General features: G+C 36.0%; 1 protein-coding gene across 1 annotated transcript in view; it reads right to left on the bottom strand.

The window, feature by feature from the left end:
• Positions 1-16,684, bottom strand: part of SLC9A9 (solute carrier family 9 member A9) — a 538,704-nt gene that overhangs the window by 495,361 nt on the left and 26,659 nt on the right. Inside the window, exon 3 of the mRNA XM_059391790.1 lies at positions 433-510. Within this exon, the coding sequence (XP_059247773.1) occupies positions 433-510 (78 nt within the window). The remainder of the gene's footprint in view (positions 1-432; positions 511-16,684) is intronic.

Genomic DNA, 16,684 nt, shown 5'->3' with positions numbered 1-16,684 from the left:
AGATTTTTCTAGTAACCATATTAAAAGTAAAGTTTTTTAAAAAGCAAAATGATTTTTGATAATGCATGTCTTATTTAACCCAATATATACAGAACATTATCATTTCTACATAAACTCAATAACAAACATAATGGAGATATTTTACATTCTTTTTAAATACTAAGTCTACTACATCCAATGCATATTTTACACTTAATGCACATCTTCATTCAAACTAGCCACATTTCAAGGGCTTAATGGCTGCATGTGGCTAATAATCAGTGTATTAGGTAGAGCAGATTCAGAAGAATTCTAAGTGTGTCAGAAATCTATCACTTAATCTATGATAATAATAACCTTTTGAATTAAATAAACCCATAAATAATTGTTTTTTCATTTGTGCTGGTACAATTCTCTACTGATAAAAGAAGAAAATAATCACTGTATATTTACCTTCTTCAGGCTGTATCCTGCATGAAATATAATTGGTGGCAGTAAAACATTGAAGAAGATTTCTGGATCAAATGTCATCTGCCAGAAAAGATAAAAATGCCGTTAGGAAGATGCTCCTTTTGGTCACTAAAAAAAATGTGCTTTAAAAGTACAGCTACAGTCACTTCTGCTAAGTTTGTAGGAGGTATATTAACATGCTATTAAATTAGCACAGATGAAAATAAGAAAAGTGCAAACTTAGAAATTAACAAATGCAATAAAACTGTGGGACAATATTTTAAATGTGAAGCGTATTCATTCTATAGCTAATAACAATTCAATAAAACCCCTCTGGGCAAAGAGAACTCTTCACATTTATTTTGGTTAGTTGTCTATTTACCACATTTCAGATGTTTTCATTCTATTTTTTTCTGGTCCAAGAAATTTTCTGGCAGTGCCCAGACATTTTAGCTTCTGACAAGAATATAGTTAAACTTTGCCCATATAAAATATTTTTTTAAATTTGGTTTTAGTTTTCCCTACTTTATCCCATTCAGGAGTTTGAAATCTTTTCCAGACTTTGTGAAAAATTTATTTGAAAGTGCAAATGGATTTTTCTAATATTTGTTTATTGGCTTTTACTTAGATGTTAAAGTTGGCCCCAAAAAGTTACTTGGTATGAAATATGGAGAGTCTTCTTTTTTTAAGATTTTATTTATTTACTGGACAGACGGAGATCACAAGTAGGCAGAGAGAGAGAGGAGGAAGCAGGCTCCCTGCAGAGCAGAGAGCCCGATGTGGGGCTCGATCCCAGGACCCTGAGATCATGACCTGAGCTGAAGGCAGAGGCTTTAACTCACTGAACCACCCAGGTGCCCAGCAATATGGAGATTCTCGAATCAAATATCCACTATTTACTGGGAGGTCTGAAATAAAACTCCTTTTTTTTTTTTTTAATCTTTAAAATCTCACTGAGACTCATCCTCTTCCTTCTTTACGCGACTCCCCAGACACATACACAATGTCATTTATTATTCACCACTAGGGCCTTTTTACCATTATAGTATTCGACAAAATGTTTCAGATACATGGTTTCACAACTTTAGTATTTAATTTTCCCTCCCTTCTTTGCCTAATTCTAACTCATCTCAGAAGCTACTCTTCTCTGAAAACCACTTCAATTTCCCCAGTTTCTTCTATGCTTTTTTAGCACTTTGGACTCTCCTTCTCCCTTTCTATAACAGCCCCTTTACATTACTCATGAAATACCTGGAAAGGGGTGGGTGCAGGTAGGAGTTACCTAATTCAGCCAGGTCTCTTCTCATAAACTCATCCATTGATGCTACAACTGCTTGTATCAATGCGCATTCAGATCGATCAACTAGAGCTCATCCATAGCTCTCTGTCCCTGAGTTTCTTCATCTTTAGAACGAAGATACTTATGTGATACTTAATTCTAAGGTGGTTATAAAAATTAAATCAATTAATATTTGTAAAGCCCTTGTAGCACTGCCTAATATCTAATACGCACTTTTAAGTATTTATTAGTAAGGAAAATAAAATATTTCTCAAGTTATTCTATTTGAAGAAACTGCCCTAATGTTAGGAACCTTGAAGGTTATGGCTATGTAAAATTTGGGCAAAGATACTACATTTCCTTCTAAGTTTGTTCTTTTTTCTAAGATTATCTGATATACCATTATTGACCTATTTTTATGAGGTCTCTTTGAAAGTATATCAATTACATATTTGGAAGTTTTTAGCAAAGAGATATATTTCTGAGTGTTGCAGGAATAAAACAAGGCAGCTGTGATCATCTGGAAGAAAAATGTACAGTGGCACAAACATTTTGGATAGAAAATCCCTTGCCTCAGCAGTTTTTCTGCAAAAATCAGGTTAATCACTCAACCAGAACATTTCAATAATCAGAATGCCCCATTCCCTGCCTGCGGGTTAACTAATGTGCTATTGAATTATATTTTCTGGAGCAGCCAGATGAAACTGGCAGGCTGAGAATGGCATGCAGCATACGAGGATTTATTTGTATATACAAAACAGATTTGTGTTCCTTTCAGACTTGCTATAAGCTTAGGAACTGCTAAATCAGAGTTCTGGGAGTAACTCCAAACCCAGACAATTTCTCAGAAATGGTTGGATCTGCTGCTGTACCAATCTCCAGATGGTGATTCCACATGTCATTTTCCTCAGATTTTGTGTTCAAATCATGGTCTTGGAGGTGGGACTATTTTTAAAGTCCAAACAATTAAAATTTTTCAATATAGTTTGAGGGGGAAAAATCTAAGATAAGAGAAAACAGAAAGCTAAAAATATTTCAGCTAAAAATGTTAATCCTTTAAGATACAGAATTTAGTGATGCCTGAGTGGCTCAGTTGGTTAGGCAACTGCCTTTGGCTGAGGTCATGATCCTGGAGTCCTAGGATCCAATCCTGCATCCAGCTCCCTGCTCAGCAGGGAATCTGCTTCTTCCTCTGATCCTCCCCTATCTCATGTGCTCTCTCTCTCTCTCTCATTCTTTCTCTCTCCCAAATGAATAATAATAATTTCTTACAAAGGTACAGAACTTAGAGACTAGCCTTGTCCAATAGATGGCCTGTGATGATAGAAATATACTATAATTGTACTATCCAGTGTGGTAGCCACTAGGCACATGAGCTAGTAAGCAACTGCATTGCAGGCTAGTACAACTGAGGGTCTGGGTTTTTTATTTTCACATCTCCTGTGTGGTAGCTGGCAAGTGCAATTATCCTTATTTTCAAGAGACAGAGGAAAAATGAGTGGCATGCTCAGTGTTAATCAATGTGACAGATATTTCACTGAAAATTGAGTCTATATTCATAGATAAACTAAATGTGTAGTTTCTGAGGAAACATCAGGCTAACATAACTACTTAGAACACGATGTAGGAATGTTTAAGAGGAGTTGGGACTCTGAAGTATATTTTGTTATTTTGGTAATTCCTGATTCCTTTGGAAAAGTAGAAGTGGTTAACACAATAATGTATTCAATAATTTTCAATGTTTTTTTCATTAAAAATTTAGTAAGTCTCTTCTTTGCTACAAAGTACTTAAAGACATGTGATAGATACATTAAATTCATGAAGGCTATAACTAAAGAAAGGAAAGATAATGTGCAAGCACAGGCACTGGGCTAGGCTATAATTCAAAATTCTTTAGGACAGAGACACCATTCTGGGCTTGCTAACCTTGCAGGGAGGCTTGATGTTCAGGCAGCATACGAACTGGGTTTTGAAGGATGGATAGGAGCCTATCCATGGACCACCATAAAGAACATGATCCTTTGTCTGCCCTGGGGGCAAGTGGGCCAATTCACCAAGCCACAGAGGTTACTGGTAGCTTCTTGGAGTTTCAGCTATACTCAATAGCAAGTGATTTGAAACATTTTAAATATTCAAATAAATGCAGACAAAGTAAAAAATCTCAAAAACCCCATAGGTGCTTTTACTATAAATAGACTTCAAAGAAAACTTGGCTGGCTCAGGGTCGACAGAGTTGGGACATACCTAGAAACAGTTCAAGAGTGTGTGTTTCCTTTCCTCTGCCCTAAGTTATGCTTTTGATAGGAGGTCACACACTTGGGAAACAGAAATAGACAATGTAGAGCTCCTAAGGGATAGGGGAGGAATTTAATGCAGATATTACCTAGACTATGAGCTCTCTCTGACCCTGTGGAGATGGATTTAAACTACACTCATTCAAACATGGAGTAAAGTAGAAGTATTTTATACAAGTAGGATTAAACAATAAAGTGGCCAGTGGGAATATAAATTTGTAGACCCTCTTAATAGGGTAATTTGGCAATAGGTATCCAAATGTCAAATGTCCATACCATTTGATTCAGCAATATCTCATCTGAGAATTTATCCTACAGATATGCTTGTATATGTATGGAATTACATAAGGACAAGAGATTCACTGCAGATGAAAGAATAAAAAAAGTTGGAGATGATTAAACCATGAATTGATTAAATAAATTACGTGTGATTCATACAGCTGAATACTATGTAACTTTTAAAAAGTCCAGGGGAGGGGCACCTGGGTGGCTCAGGGGGTTAAGCCTCTGCCTTTGGCTCAGGTTATGATCTCGGGGTCCTGGGATCGAGCCCCACATTGGGCTCTCTCCTCAGCAGGAAGCCTGCTTCCCCTACTCTCTCTGCCTGCCTCTCTGCCTACTTGTGATTTCTCTGTCAAATAAATAAATAAAATCTTAAAAAAAAAAAAGAAAAGAAAAGAAAGTCCAGGGAAACTGTCGATGCATTGAAATGGCTGCTCTCAGGGCACCTGGGTGGCTCAGTAGTTAAGTGTCTGCCTTTAGCTCAGGTCATGATCCCAGGGTCCTGGGATTGGGCCCCACATTGGACTCTCTGCTCAGTGGGGATCAGTGAGGAGCCTGCTTCTCCCTCTCCCTCTGCCTGCTGCTCCCCCTACTTGTGCTCTCTTTCTGTCAAATAAATAAAATCTTTTAAAAAAATGAAATAGTTGCTCTCTATAATTTGTTGTCAAGTTAAAAGAGCAAGAATAGCATGTCTAGTGCATATAACAAAGATTGCTATGGACTCACCATACCACACTTCATTTTGTCCTTGTCAGACACCTAGACTTCATTTCCTTGTAGTCATATGGAGTCATATGACAGAGATCTAGCCAATTAAATATGGGCAAAAGGAATATAAATTATTTCCAAGCCTGGTCCCTAAAAACCTCTAAATCTTTCATGCTCTATTCCTTTCTTTATTAGCTCATATAGAGCATCTGGCAGAGGTCTCAGATCTCTAGGGACTGCCAGAGCCAGTAGGTTAAAGGAAGTTGGGATGATTAATGGCAACTGGAGAAGACTGTAGTTCTCCCCTCACTGGCCCAAAGGCCATACTGCCCTGGGACATGAGCAAGAACTAAGCCATTATCATGTTAATCATTGAGATTTGGGGGTAGTTTGTTAAGGAATTTTGCCTATTCCAAGATTTGTGCAAAAAAAAAAGGGATGCAGAATATTTACATATATATGTAAATATGTATATATTTACACACACACACACATACATACATACACACACATAAACTACTGGTTGCCTCTAGTGAGGCTAGGAAAGGAAAGTTGGTAGTAGAAAATAAAGGTAGAAGTTGGAAGAAGGATTTTCTGTATATTTAGTGAGCAGGTGATTATCTTTGTCTGCCTTCATATCTATAAATACAGAGATGACCACAGCTTAGAGCAGTATATCCCAGCATTTTCCCCATCATGATACAGAACATGATTATATTGGGTCAATGGGGGCAAGCTGCAGGAAAATTAGGGTCCTGGTGAGACTACACAGGGCTGAAAGGATTAAGCTTGGGCCTCTGACCACTCTTAGCCCAAGGATGAGGGAATGGATATGTTGTGGCACACCTGTAACCCATCAGTACACCAGCTGAGGCATGCTGTGCAGGATTTAACACTCCTGGCCCTGGTCCCACCTTTCACTCATCCCCAGGAAACAGTGACTACTCTGATTATTGAGTTGGAAAAAAAGGAATTGAGTGTATGCAGCTTAGTGCTGTCCTCTCTCCACGTTGGAATCAGCCTGCTTTCTGAGAGTAGATGTCCCTGGCTCCACCAAGACCTAAATTTAACAAAAGCGAAGACCAGCAGGAAGGCCCTGACACTCCAGCTGAGTCTGCAGCTAGGTGTGTAAGTCTTTCTAGTTCTAGTGGAAGATGAGCAAGCCAATTCGCAAACCAATCCTCACTATTTCAACTAGTTTTTGATCTCCATCTTTATCACTTTTGTACCTATGTCTCAATTAGTTACAAAACAGATGTAATTAACAGGGAAATAACCTATTCAAGATTCTAACTTAACTATTTTGTATCTTTTGAACACTGAGCTATGTGAATGTATTATCTACTCAAAAAATAAAGCCATTTATTTATTTATTTATTTAGGAAGATGTCTTGAGTAGATTACTTTGGAGGGGCCTCAAGATTGTCCTGAATGAAGTGAAACTATTGTCAAGTTGCAGTTACCAAAATAAGTCAAAGCAATGACCATGTGAATTCAGGTGGCCATGACAGAATGGAAAGAAACAAACCGAAGAGATATTAATCTATTCAACAAGTATTTACTTAGAATAAACTAAGCATGTGGCAAAGAGGATTAGCAGGACTTGCAGGTAAAATAGAGCACAAAAAAACGAAAAACTCCAAAAGGATCAATGTTTTTGCCACCTGGATGAATTACTGTGAGAATGTGGTTGGGGAAAAGCTGATGGTGGCAGAGATTAAGAGAAGTCAGAAAAGCTGAATGCTAATTGACACTTTTGCTCATTGAGTCCAAGATGTCTGTGAGACACTCAAAAATCCATGCTTGGAGGAAAGGGCAAGGCCAAGGAGAAATGATCCAGAATCATCAGCATAGAGGAAATGATTTGACAAGTTTAGTTGAGATCTCTGAAAGAGTGAGCACCATAGAGAAGACAAGAGGACCAAGGACAGAATCCTGGAATTGGAAAGAAGGATACTACCAGGGAGAAGACAAGGAAGAAATAGAGAATGGGAAAGAATGATGCTCAGGGCCATAGAGAGGCAGAAAGAAGTGTGGTATAGGGAGGTGCTACTCCCTAACGCAGGGCTGCCAGATTTAGCCAATAAAAATACAAGATGCCCAGTTAAATTGGAACTTCAGATAATTCTTTTTCAGAATAATTCTTTAGTACTACATCTGGGACACTTCTCAATTATTAATTATTTAACTGAAACTCACAAAGTAGAGTTAGAGACAAGAATGAAAAAGCCCAAAAGGAACCTAGGTGTGTTTAGCCCCTGGCTGACTGAGGGAACAGCAAAGGAGCAGCTGACTCTCCCTATCCAACTCTGATGTCCATGGCTACAAAAAGGGGTTTGAGAGCTGGAAGAAACACTTTGGGTTTCTTAATTAGGAAGTGGTTGCTGATCCTTTTCAACTGATTTTCAACCAGAAGTGGGTACAGAGAGTTGAGGAAAAAGTGAGTGATGAGAAAGTGAAAGCAATGGGTTCTTGACCCCTCGTTTGGGAGGTTTGGTGGCAGGGTCCTTTGAGAACCTGATAAACGTCTGTAGCTGAGATAGAGAAATAGGAAACAAAGAGACAAAGGCCACAAGAAAAGGAGGCAGGAGAGGAGATCAAAACACGGAATGATAAAGGCATAAGTTTAGGGAGGTAAGGAAGTGACATGAGCAGCAAAAAGATAATTCATGTTTTCTTAAAAATAGGGAGAAATCCTACTTTTTTCAAAAGATTTTATTTATTTATTTGACAGACAGAGATCATAAGTAGGCAGGGAGGCAGGCAGAGAGAAAGGAGGAAGCAGGCTCCCTGCTGAGCAGAGAGCCTGATGCAGGACTCGATCCCGGACTCGATCCCAGGACTCTGGTTTCATGACCTGAGCGGACGGCAGAGGCTTTAACCCACTGAGCCACCCAGTTGTCCCCAAATCCTACTCTTAACATTCAAATCTGTGGAACAGACACATTAGGAAATAATTATTCACAGTAAAAAGCATTCTTCCATTCCTCCAGATGTTTCCTACAGAGCCCTTGTCTGTGGCAAGCACTCATCAGAGAAACACGCTTTACCTCATGCAGGCTGATGTTTAACATGATCCCAGGATCCTGGGATCGAGCCCTGCATCGGGCTCTCTGCTCAGTGGAGAGCCTGCTTCCCCCTCTCTCTCTGCCTGCCTCTCTGCCTACTTGTGATCTCTGTCTGTCAAATAAATAAATAATATTAAAAAAAAAAAAAAAAGAAGTAATACCACAAACACTACAGGCTGTCAGAGGGAGAAGCTGCCTTAGAGGTCACCTGACCTTGGGATCTGAAATCTCTGCCAATGTCTGGGAAGAGGGGGAATGATGGGAAGTGGGAGCAGCTGCTCTGTGCCTGCCCTGGATCTGTCCTCCCATTTCTGCCTGAGCAGTTTTGATTTTACATATTATGAAGAAGTGTCAGATTTCCTTTGAATGAAGGGTTCCTCTACTAAAAAATGTTGAAGCCCTGACCTAATATTATCCCCCAGAAAGTTCAAGGAACATGTAGAAGGTCAATGGGCCTCTCAGAGGCAGCACTGAGCTTAAAAATCCTAAAGCACAGTTATTTCTCTTTTATGACATTTATGTTCTTAATTTTGTTCAAATATCTTAAATGATATCTCAGAGTTCAAGTCCTTCCCTCCACTCCTCCCTCAAAGCCAGCAATACCCTTAAGTTAGAAAGGGTTTTTTTCTTTCCATGACTATGTTATTGTACTTCACATATATGCACCTATAAGAAATAACTGATATTATTTTTAGTATACAATATTATATATAATCAGTATTTTAAAAAATTCTACAGAAACTGAAAAAACATATAAATACCGTATTGCATTTGGTATATTTTAAAGGTTTACATAAATTTAACCATAAATATATTTTTGCATTCTGTTTCTTACATTCAACATTATTTTTAAAGATTTATCTATATTAATACATGTGGATTTTGTACATTCATTTAGACTGCTGTATAGTGATCTAGTGTATAAATATACCACCATTATTTTTTCCCTTCTCTACCAAGGGAATTAGGACAATCAGTATATTTCTTATTTTTTGCTATTATTAAAAATAATGCAATAGATATTTTTTGTACTTAAGTGTATACATGTGAAAGATTCTTTACAAGAGGAAAATACCTAGAAGTGGGCTGGATGATAAGGTGTATGACTATTCAACTCTAATACGTATTAGCAAATACTTTAAAGTGGTTACACAAATTTAAATTCCTACATGAGAGTATAAAAGTATTTCCCCATGTTCCAGCGAACGCTTAGTATTGACAAATTTCTAATTTTTGCTAGTTGGATAAGTATGAGTTTTTATCACATTATTGTTTACTTTGTATTTCCCTTTATGAAATGAGCATATCCCTAATGAAATGAACATATTTTCCTTGCTAATTGATCTTCTGTGATATCTCTTTAGTGAATTTTTTGGGGTCATATCTTTTATACAGTATGACTTTTTCATACTAATTAGGTCATCATAAAATCTTGTTACTATCATGGTTTGGTTATCTATATTTCAAATATATTCTATTCTGTCATCCCTTAAACTTTTCACTTATGTTTTAATACTGTTTTCAGTCTTTTTCATGTAGAAATTTTTTTTATTTTAATGTAGTGAAATTTATTCCTTTTTTCCTGTGATTTTCACTTTCAGTAACTTCTTTAAAAAAAAAAATTCCTGTCTTAATGTTATAAATATATTTTCTCCTCCTAAAGTTTCATAATTGGCTGTTTGCAATTGAGTCTTTAATCCAATCTCAAGTTTACTCATTATATGATGTGAAATAGTAATCAAATTTTTTTTCTTCCTAATGGATAGCCAATTTACCCAAAAATATGCATAGGTATTTGGTAGTTCATCCTTTTCACACTGATTTCAGTTGGCTCTCCTCTCCAGTACTTTTTCAAAGATCCATAAGACATTCATTCTAATAAATATTTGATAACTATTACCCAATAGTCTATTTAATAATTCAACTATAAGAAAGCTTTATACACATAGGTATTCACTGAAGTGTTATTTACAATAGTGAAAATTTAGAAAAAACTCAAGCACATTTACATCCATTACCTGCATTTTTAAAACCCTGAGGAAAGGGTTAGTTTACGATTATAAGTAAAGTTACAAAGTTTTAGAGATCGTCTGATATAAGCCACATAGAAAAAAATATATGTAAAAAGACTAAATAGAAGTTTATTTAATTTATAGTGGTTGCATAATGTTACAAGATTATTGGAATTCTTCCTTAAAGGAAAAAAAAAAAACACCTTTCCAGACCCTCCCAAATGAACATCTTGTAAAGTTATCGTTTAGAATCATGAACATTTGAAATAGAATAGAACCTTTATAAAGATTAAGGGTTAATAAAAGGGATAATATGTGAGGGAAAGTTAAGAATTGAGGACCCAGATTTTTATGGTTTTTTTCAGTGGGATAAAATACCTAAAAGTCCTATTACAGAATCAGGGAAGTAAACAGTAAGTGTTACTTAAATAGTTAACTTATGTCTTGTCCAATCTATTGAGTTGTTCTCATTCTTTTCCAATATTACTGAAAAGCTGAGAATACTCCCCCCATTAGAATATCTCGTATTATGAATGCTAATATTAAAAATTGTGAACCACTGAAATATAAGCATTTTTGCATTGCAGTTCGTAGAAGCAGAACTGAATTACAGAGAAATCGCAAAAGGAGAACTTTTAATAGAAGAAAAAATTTTAATAATCATAAGTTACCATTGAGAAATTATGAGACTATTATACCATAAAACTTCTGTTCATTTTTGAAGTAAGAAAAATTCGAGAAGTTAGAAATACACTATGAACATCATACATGCAAAAATGACAGATATAAACACTGGCATTTATTGGAGGTAGGTAGTGTTTAGAACTCCAGGCAAAATTAGGTAAGAGAATTGAGAACAAAACATTTTTATAATTAAATATTTAACTTGGCAGTAGGGAGTTTTTAAAAGAACATTGAACTATGAGTCAGGAGGCCTGGTCCCAAAACCAGTTCTGTTATAGATCAATCTTGATCAAGTCACATAAGCTTTCAGAACCTCAGTTTCCTACTCTGAAGCATGGGGGATAATACCTATTCACCTCATGGAATAACAGAGAGGTTGAAATGAGCAATGCAGGGGCACTCGGTGGCTCATTTTGTTAAGTCACCGACTCTTGGTTTCAGCTCAGCTCATGATCTTGGGTCATGGGATTATGCCTTGTGTAGGGCTCTACCCTTAGCAGGGAGTCTGCTTAAGACTTCTGTTTCTCCCTCTCCTTTTGCCCCCTTTTTGTGCACACATTCATCTCAAATAAAATAATTAAAAAAAAAAAGAAATGGACAGTGCAATAAGAAAAGTCTTTGTAAATAACAAACTACCTTGGTAGCCATTATAATTTAGGGAGGGCCGAGTTCAGAATCTGTCTTCCTCACTTATAGACTGGTACAGTTACCACTTGTCAATTAATCATAATAGGTAATAATAAAAATAACAACTGACATTTCCATAAAGCTGTTACAGTTTGAAAAGGTGCCTTCATATGTAGGTTCTCATTTATGTTCTTCACAACAACCCTCTGAAGTAAGTATTCTGAACACCCATTTTTAAGAAGTAAAACCAAGGTTCACAGAGCTAAGTGACTTACCCAAAATCACCTACCTTGTAAGTAGCAAGATTTAGACTTAAACCTTACTTTCTATTTATGAGTCCATTGCTTTATTGATAACAATGCTAACAAAATTAATAGGTAATATAATTTGAACACTTACTATGAGTCAGGCACTATTCCTTTTTTTTAATTGGAGTAGAGTTGATAAACAATGTGACATTAGTTTCAGGTATACAACCAAGTGATTGGACAACTCTATATAATATGTTATGCTCACAAATGTAGCTACCTTCTGTCACCATACACCACTACTATAATTTCATTGACTATATTCCTTATGTTGTAGCTTTCATCCCCATGACTTATTCATTCTTTAACTGAAAACCTGTACCTTCCACTCCCTTTCACCATTTTATCCATCCTCCTACCCACCTTCCCTCCGGCAACCATCACTTTGTTCACTGTATTTATGGATCTGTTTCTATTTGTTTGTTCATTTGCTTTGTTTTTTAGATTCCGCATAAAAGTGGAATGGGATATTTGTCTCTTTCTGACTTATTTCACTTAGCATAACACCCTCTAGGTGCATTCATGTTCTCATGAATGGCAAGATCTCACTCTTTTTCATGGCTGAGTAACACTCCATTCTCTCTCACTAGATATCACATCTTTTTCAATCATTCTTCTATCAGTGAGCACTTAGGTTGCCTCCATATCTTGGGTCTTGTAAATAATGCAGTAGTGAATACAGGGATGCACATATCTTTTTGAGTTAGTGTTTTTGTTTTCTTTGGGTAAATGCCCAATAATGGAATTACTGGATTATATGGTATCTCTGTTTTCAATTTTTTGAGGAAACTTCAAACCATTTTCCACAGTGGTTGCACCAATTTACATTCTCACCAACAGTGCATGAGGGTTCCTTTTTCTCCATATCCTTGCCAATACTTGCTATTTCTTGTCTTTTTGATTCTAGCCATTCTGGCAAGTATAAGGTGATATCTCCTGGTGGTTTTGATTTGCATTGCCCTGATGATTAATGATGTTGAGCATCTTTTCATGTGTTTGTTGGACATTTGTATGTTTTCTTTGGAAAAAATGTCTATTAGGACTGCTGCCCAATTGTTAATGGGATTATTTGAGATGGGTTTTTGGGTTTTTTTGCTTTGTTTTGGTTTGGTTTGTTTGGTTTGGGTTTTGGTTTTGGTGTTGAGCTGTGTAAATTCTTTATATATTTTGGATATGAACCACTTATCAGATATCATTTGCAAATATCTTCTTCAGTTCAGTAGGTTGCTTTTTCATTTTGTAGATGTACAAAGATGTGTAAAAGCTTCTTATTTTGGTGTAAGTCCCTAAAGAGACATATCTAGAAAAATACTGCTAAGGCCAATATCAAAGAGATTACTGCCTACATTTTCTTCTGGTTTTATGGTTTCAGGTCTCACACTTAGGTCTTTAATCCATTTTGAGTTTATTTTGTATATAGTGTAAGAAAGTGGTTTAATTTTGTTCTTTTGCAGGTATCTGGCCAATTTTCCCAGCACAATTTACTAAAGAGACTGTCTTCCTCATTGCATATTCTTGCATACTTTGTCATAGATTAATTGACCATGTAAATGCAGATTTATTTATGAACCTTCTATTCTGTTCTATTGATCTATGTGTCTATTTTTGTACCACATTATTTCAATTGTTATAACCTCGTAGTATACCTTGAAATCTGGAATTGTAATACCTCCAGCTTCTCAAGACTGCTTTGACTATTCAGGATCTTTAGTGGTTCTATCCAGATTTTAGAATTAGTTGTTCTAGTTCTGTGAAAATGCTATTGGCATTTTTATAGGAATTGCACTGAATCTGTACATTGCTTTGGGTACTATGGTTATTGTAACAGTATTAATTCAGCCAATCCATGAGCATAGTATGTCTTTCCATTTGTTTGCATCATCTTCAATTTCTTTCATCAATGTTCTATAGTTTTCAGAGTATAGGTCTGTTACCTACTTGGTTAAGTTTATTCCTAGGTAATGTATTCTTTTTGGTGCAGTTATAAATGGGATTTTTCTTCATTTCTCTTCCTGTTACTTCATTATTAGTGTATAGAAATGTGACAGATTTCTGCATATTAATTTTGTAACTTGTAAATTTACTGAATTCATGTATTACTTCTAATAGTTTTCTGGTAGAGTCTTTAGAGTTTTCTATGTATAGTATCATGTCATCTGCACATAGTGACGATTTTACTTTTTTATCTATTTGGATGCTTTTTATTATTTTTTTTTCTTGTCTGACTGTTGGGGCTAAGACTTCCAGTACTATATTGAGTATAAGTAACAAGAGTAGATATCCATGTCTTTTTCCTGATCTTAGAGGAAAAGTTCCCCATTTTTCATCATTAAGTATGATGTTAATTGTGGGTCTGTCATATATGGCCTGTATTATGTTGAAGTATGTTCCCTCTAATCTCATTTTGTTGAAAGTTTTTATCATAAATCAATGCTGTAATTTGTCAAATACTTTTTCTGCATCTATTGAAATGATCACATGATTTTTATTCTTCATCTTTTTAATGTGGTGTATCACATTGATTGATTTGTAAATATTAAACCATCTGTGCATCCACCAAATAACTCCCCCTTGTTGAATGCAGTTTGCTAATATTTTGTTGAGGATTTTTCATCTCTGTTCATTAGGGATATTGGCCTATAGTTTTCTTTTCTTTTCTTTCGTTTTATTTATTATTATTATTTTTATTATTATTATTTTCATTTTATTTATTATTTTTATTTACTTATTTATTTATTTATTATTATTTATTATTATTATTTTTAGTATCTTTAGCCATGCAAGTGCTTTACATGTACTTTCTAATTTGAAATTCACAATGACCCTACAGAGTAGTTAGAGTTATCCCATTTTATAAATAGGTAAATTGAAGCATAGCGACATCAATTATTTCACCCAAAATTGCACACTGCTAAGTGGCATCTGAACCAAGTAATATGGCTCCAGGAACTATCCTGTTATCCACTCCACTGCTGGATATTTCCTTATTAGCTGCAAATACATAAAGCCTACCTAGGTTTTCCAGATTGTTGCCATGGCACGTAGTCATCAATGGTTAGAGTATCTTATGTTCTTAACACATAAACTTAACCCTATTACCTTTGTGACTCTTTACTAAGATAGCCATTCATCCTGGTTTCATCAGAACAGTTCCAGGTAATGTCTGTTGTCCTGGCTTAATTATTCATCATCTCCTGCTCACCTTCATAGTTAAAAGTTTCAGTTTGAAAGACAAATAATGTAGTTTCCTATTCCTGATGTCCAGATTATTGACCTTTTAAAAAACTACAAATAACTTGGATTGGCTGCTTGTGGTACAGCTCTTCATTGTGTTGGTTGTCTATTTCCCTCACTATGTGTGGCACTGACGTGACAGTGAAACTCCATTCTAAGGCTGACTTGATATCAGCAGGAAAAGGAAAAATAACAAGTGGGTGTGAGAAGGGCCTGGTATCCCATCTCAAGTACTCATTCCTAAATACCCAGGTAAGAATTGCAAAAGGAAAACATCCAACAGAGTTGAAAATTAATGTGATTTCCCCCCCACTCTGGAATTGATCCTAATCTTGGCCAATCTTTATTTATAGGCAGAAGAAACTATGCCTTTTAATCCTCAAAATATACAGGAGCATTGGTCTCACAGAGTTTTCCTTTTTGCCTTACAATTTTTCTCAGTTTGCATAATCTTTACAGGCCTTAGCTCTGAAATGTATGTGCAGCTTCCCCATCACAAGACTTCACCAGGGAGCAACTGGCCTAGGGAAGGAGGACAGGGAAGGGTTGAATCAGCAAGGACCATAGTCATAATAGACACGCTTGAGAAGGTATTGTGGTGGTGGGGGCAGTGGGGAGGTGCTGAAATCAGCAAAAAGTAGATGCCAAACAGCTTGATTTAAAATTAAAATTATGTGTTTTCAAATGGCGTGTTCACCTAAAAAATGGGCATTAAAAAACAGCACTAAACTTCCTCTGTCATTGCCTACCTCACACTTCACCCTAAAGAGAAAATCCATGCCCATCAAGGGCAGATTTTCAGGAAGCACAGTAATATTTACAGCATGCCTAACACTAAACATAATATTTTCTAGTTTATTTTGAAAAGAAACCCTCTAAAGTGGGTATCACTAATCCCTGTTTTACAGATTTTATAGATAAAAAAATATATAAAATAAAAGAAGTTGACTTGTCCAAGGTCTCAATACTGGAAGTGGCAGAGCTAGGATTCAGCCTGTTTAGCTGCAAAACCACAATGGACTAGATATTTGTGTCTCCTCAAAATTTTTATGTTGAAATTCAACCCCCAAGGTGTTAGTGTCAGGAGGTGGAACCTTTAGGAGGTGATTAGATCATGAGGGTAGAACCCTTGTGAATGGAAATAATGTCATTACAAAAGAAATGCAAGAGAATTCTCTGTTTCCATCATGTAAGAACACAGTGAGAAGACAGTCATCTATAAGCCAAGAAGCTTGCCCTTACCAGACATACAATCTGCTGGTGCCTTAATCTTAGACTTTCCAGCCTTTGGAACTGTGAGAAGACATGTTTGTTGTTTAAATCACCCAGCTACAGCATTTTTGACCAAACAGAATAAGACAAAAATCTTATGAACTTCCTTATATCACATTGAAGGCAATTAGAGGATAAGCTGACAATATAAAGCCCAAATAGTAGAATTTTAAGACAACCATCTTATGGGAAAGGACTTTTTGGTGAAGTAAAAAATGAGGTGTTTGGATATTTCCAATTCTCCTAAAAATGGGGTTATATAAGAATATATTCAGTGGTGTGCTGATAAACCATCTCTGTGGAGGGGGAAAAAAGCTCATAAGCCCTGACTTGACAATTTCTGTGGTGTAAATAAATATTCCTACCATGGTCTACTTTAATCTACTAATGTTTTAACAACTGGCTTATAAAATATCTGAATATTTAATAAATATAAGCTGTCAAAGTCTAGGCAATTCTACTCTAGTACTCCACTATCTTGTTTTAT

Source organism: Mustela nigripes, chromosome 2, assembly GCF_022355385.1.
Source record: "Mustela nigripes isolate SB6536 chromosome 2, MUSNIG.SB6536, whole genome shotgun sequence".
Lineage (NCBI taxonomy): Eukaryota > Metazoa > Chordata > Mammalia > Carnivora > Mustelidae > Mustela > Mustela nigripes.
The sequence above is the reverse complement of the archived record's forward strand: the minus strand, read 5'-3'. Positions and strand labels throughout refer to the sequence as shown.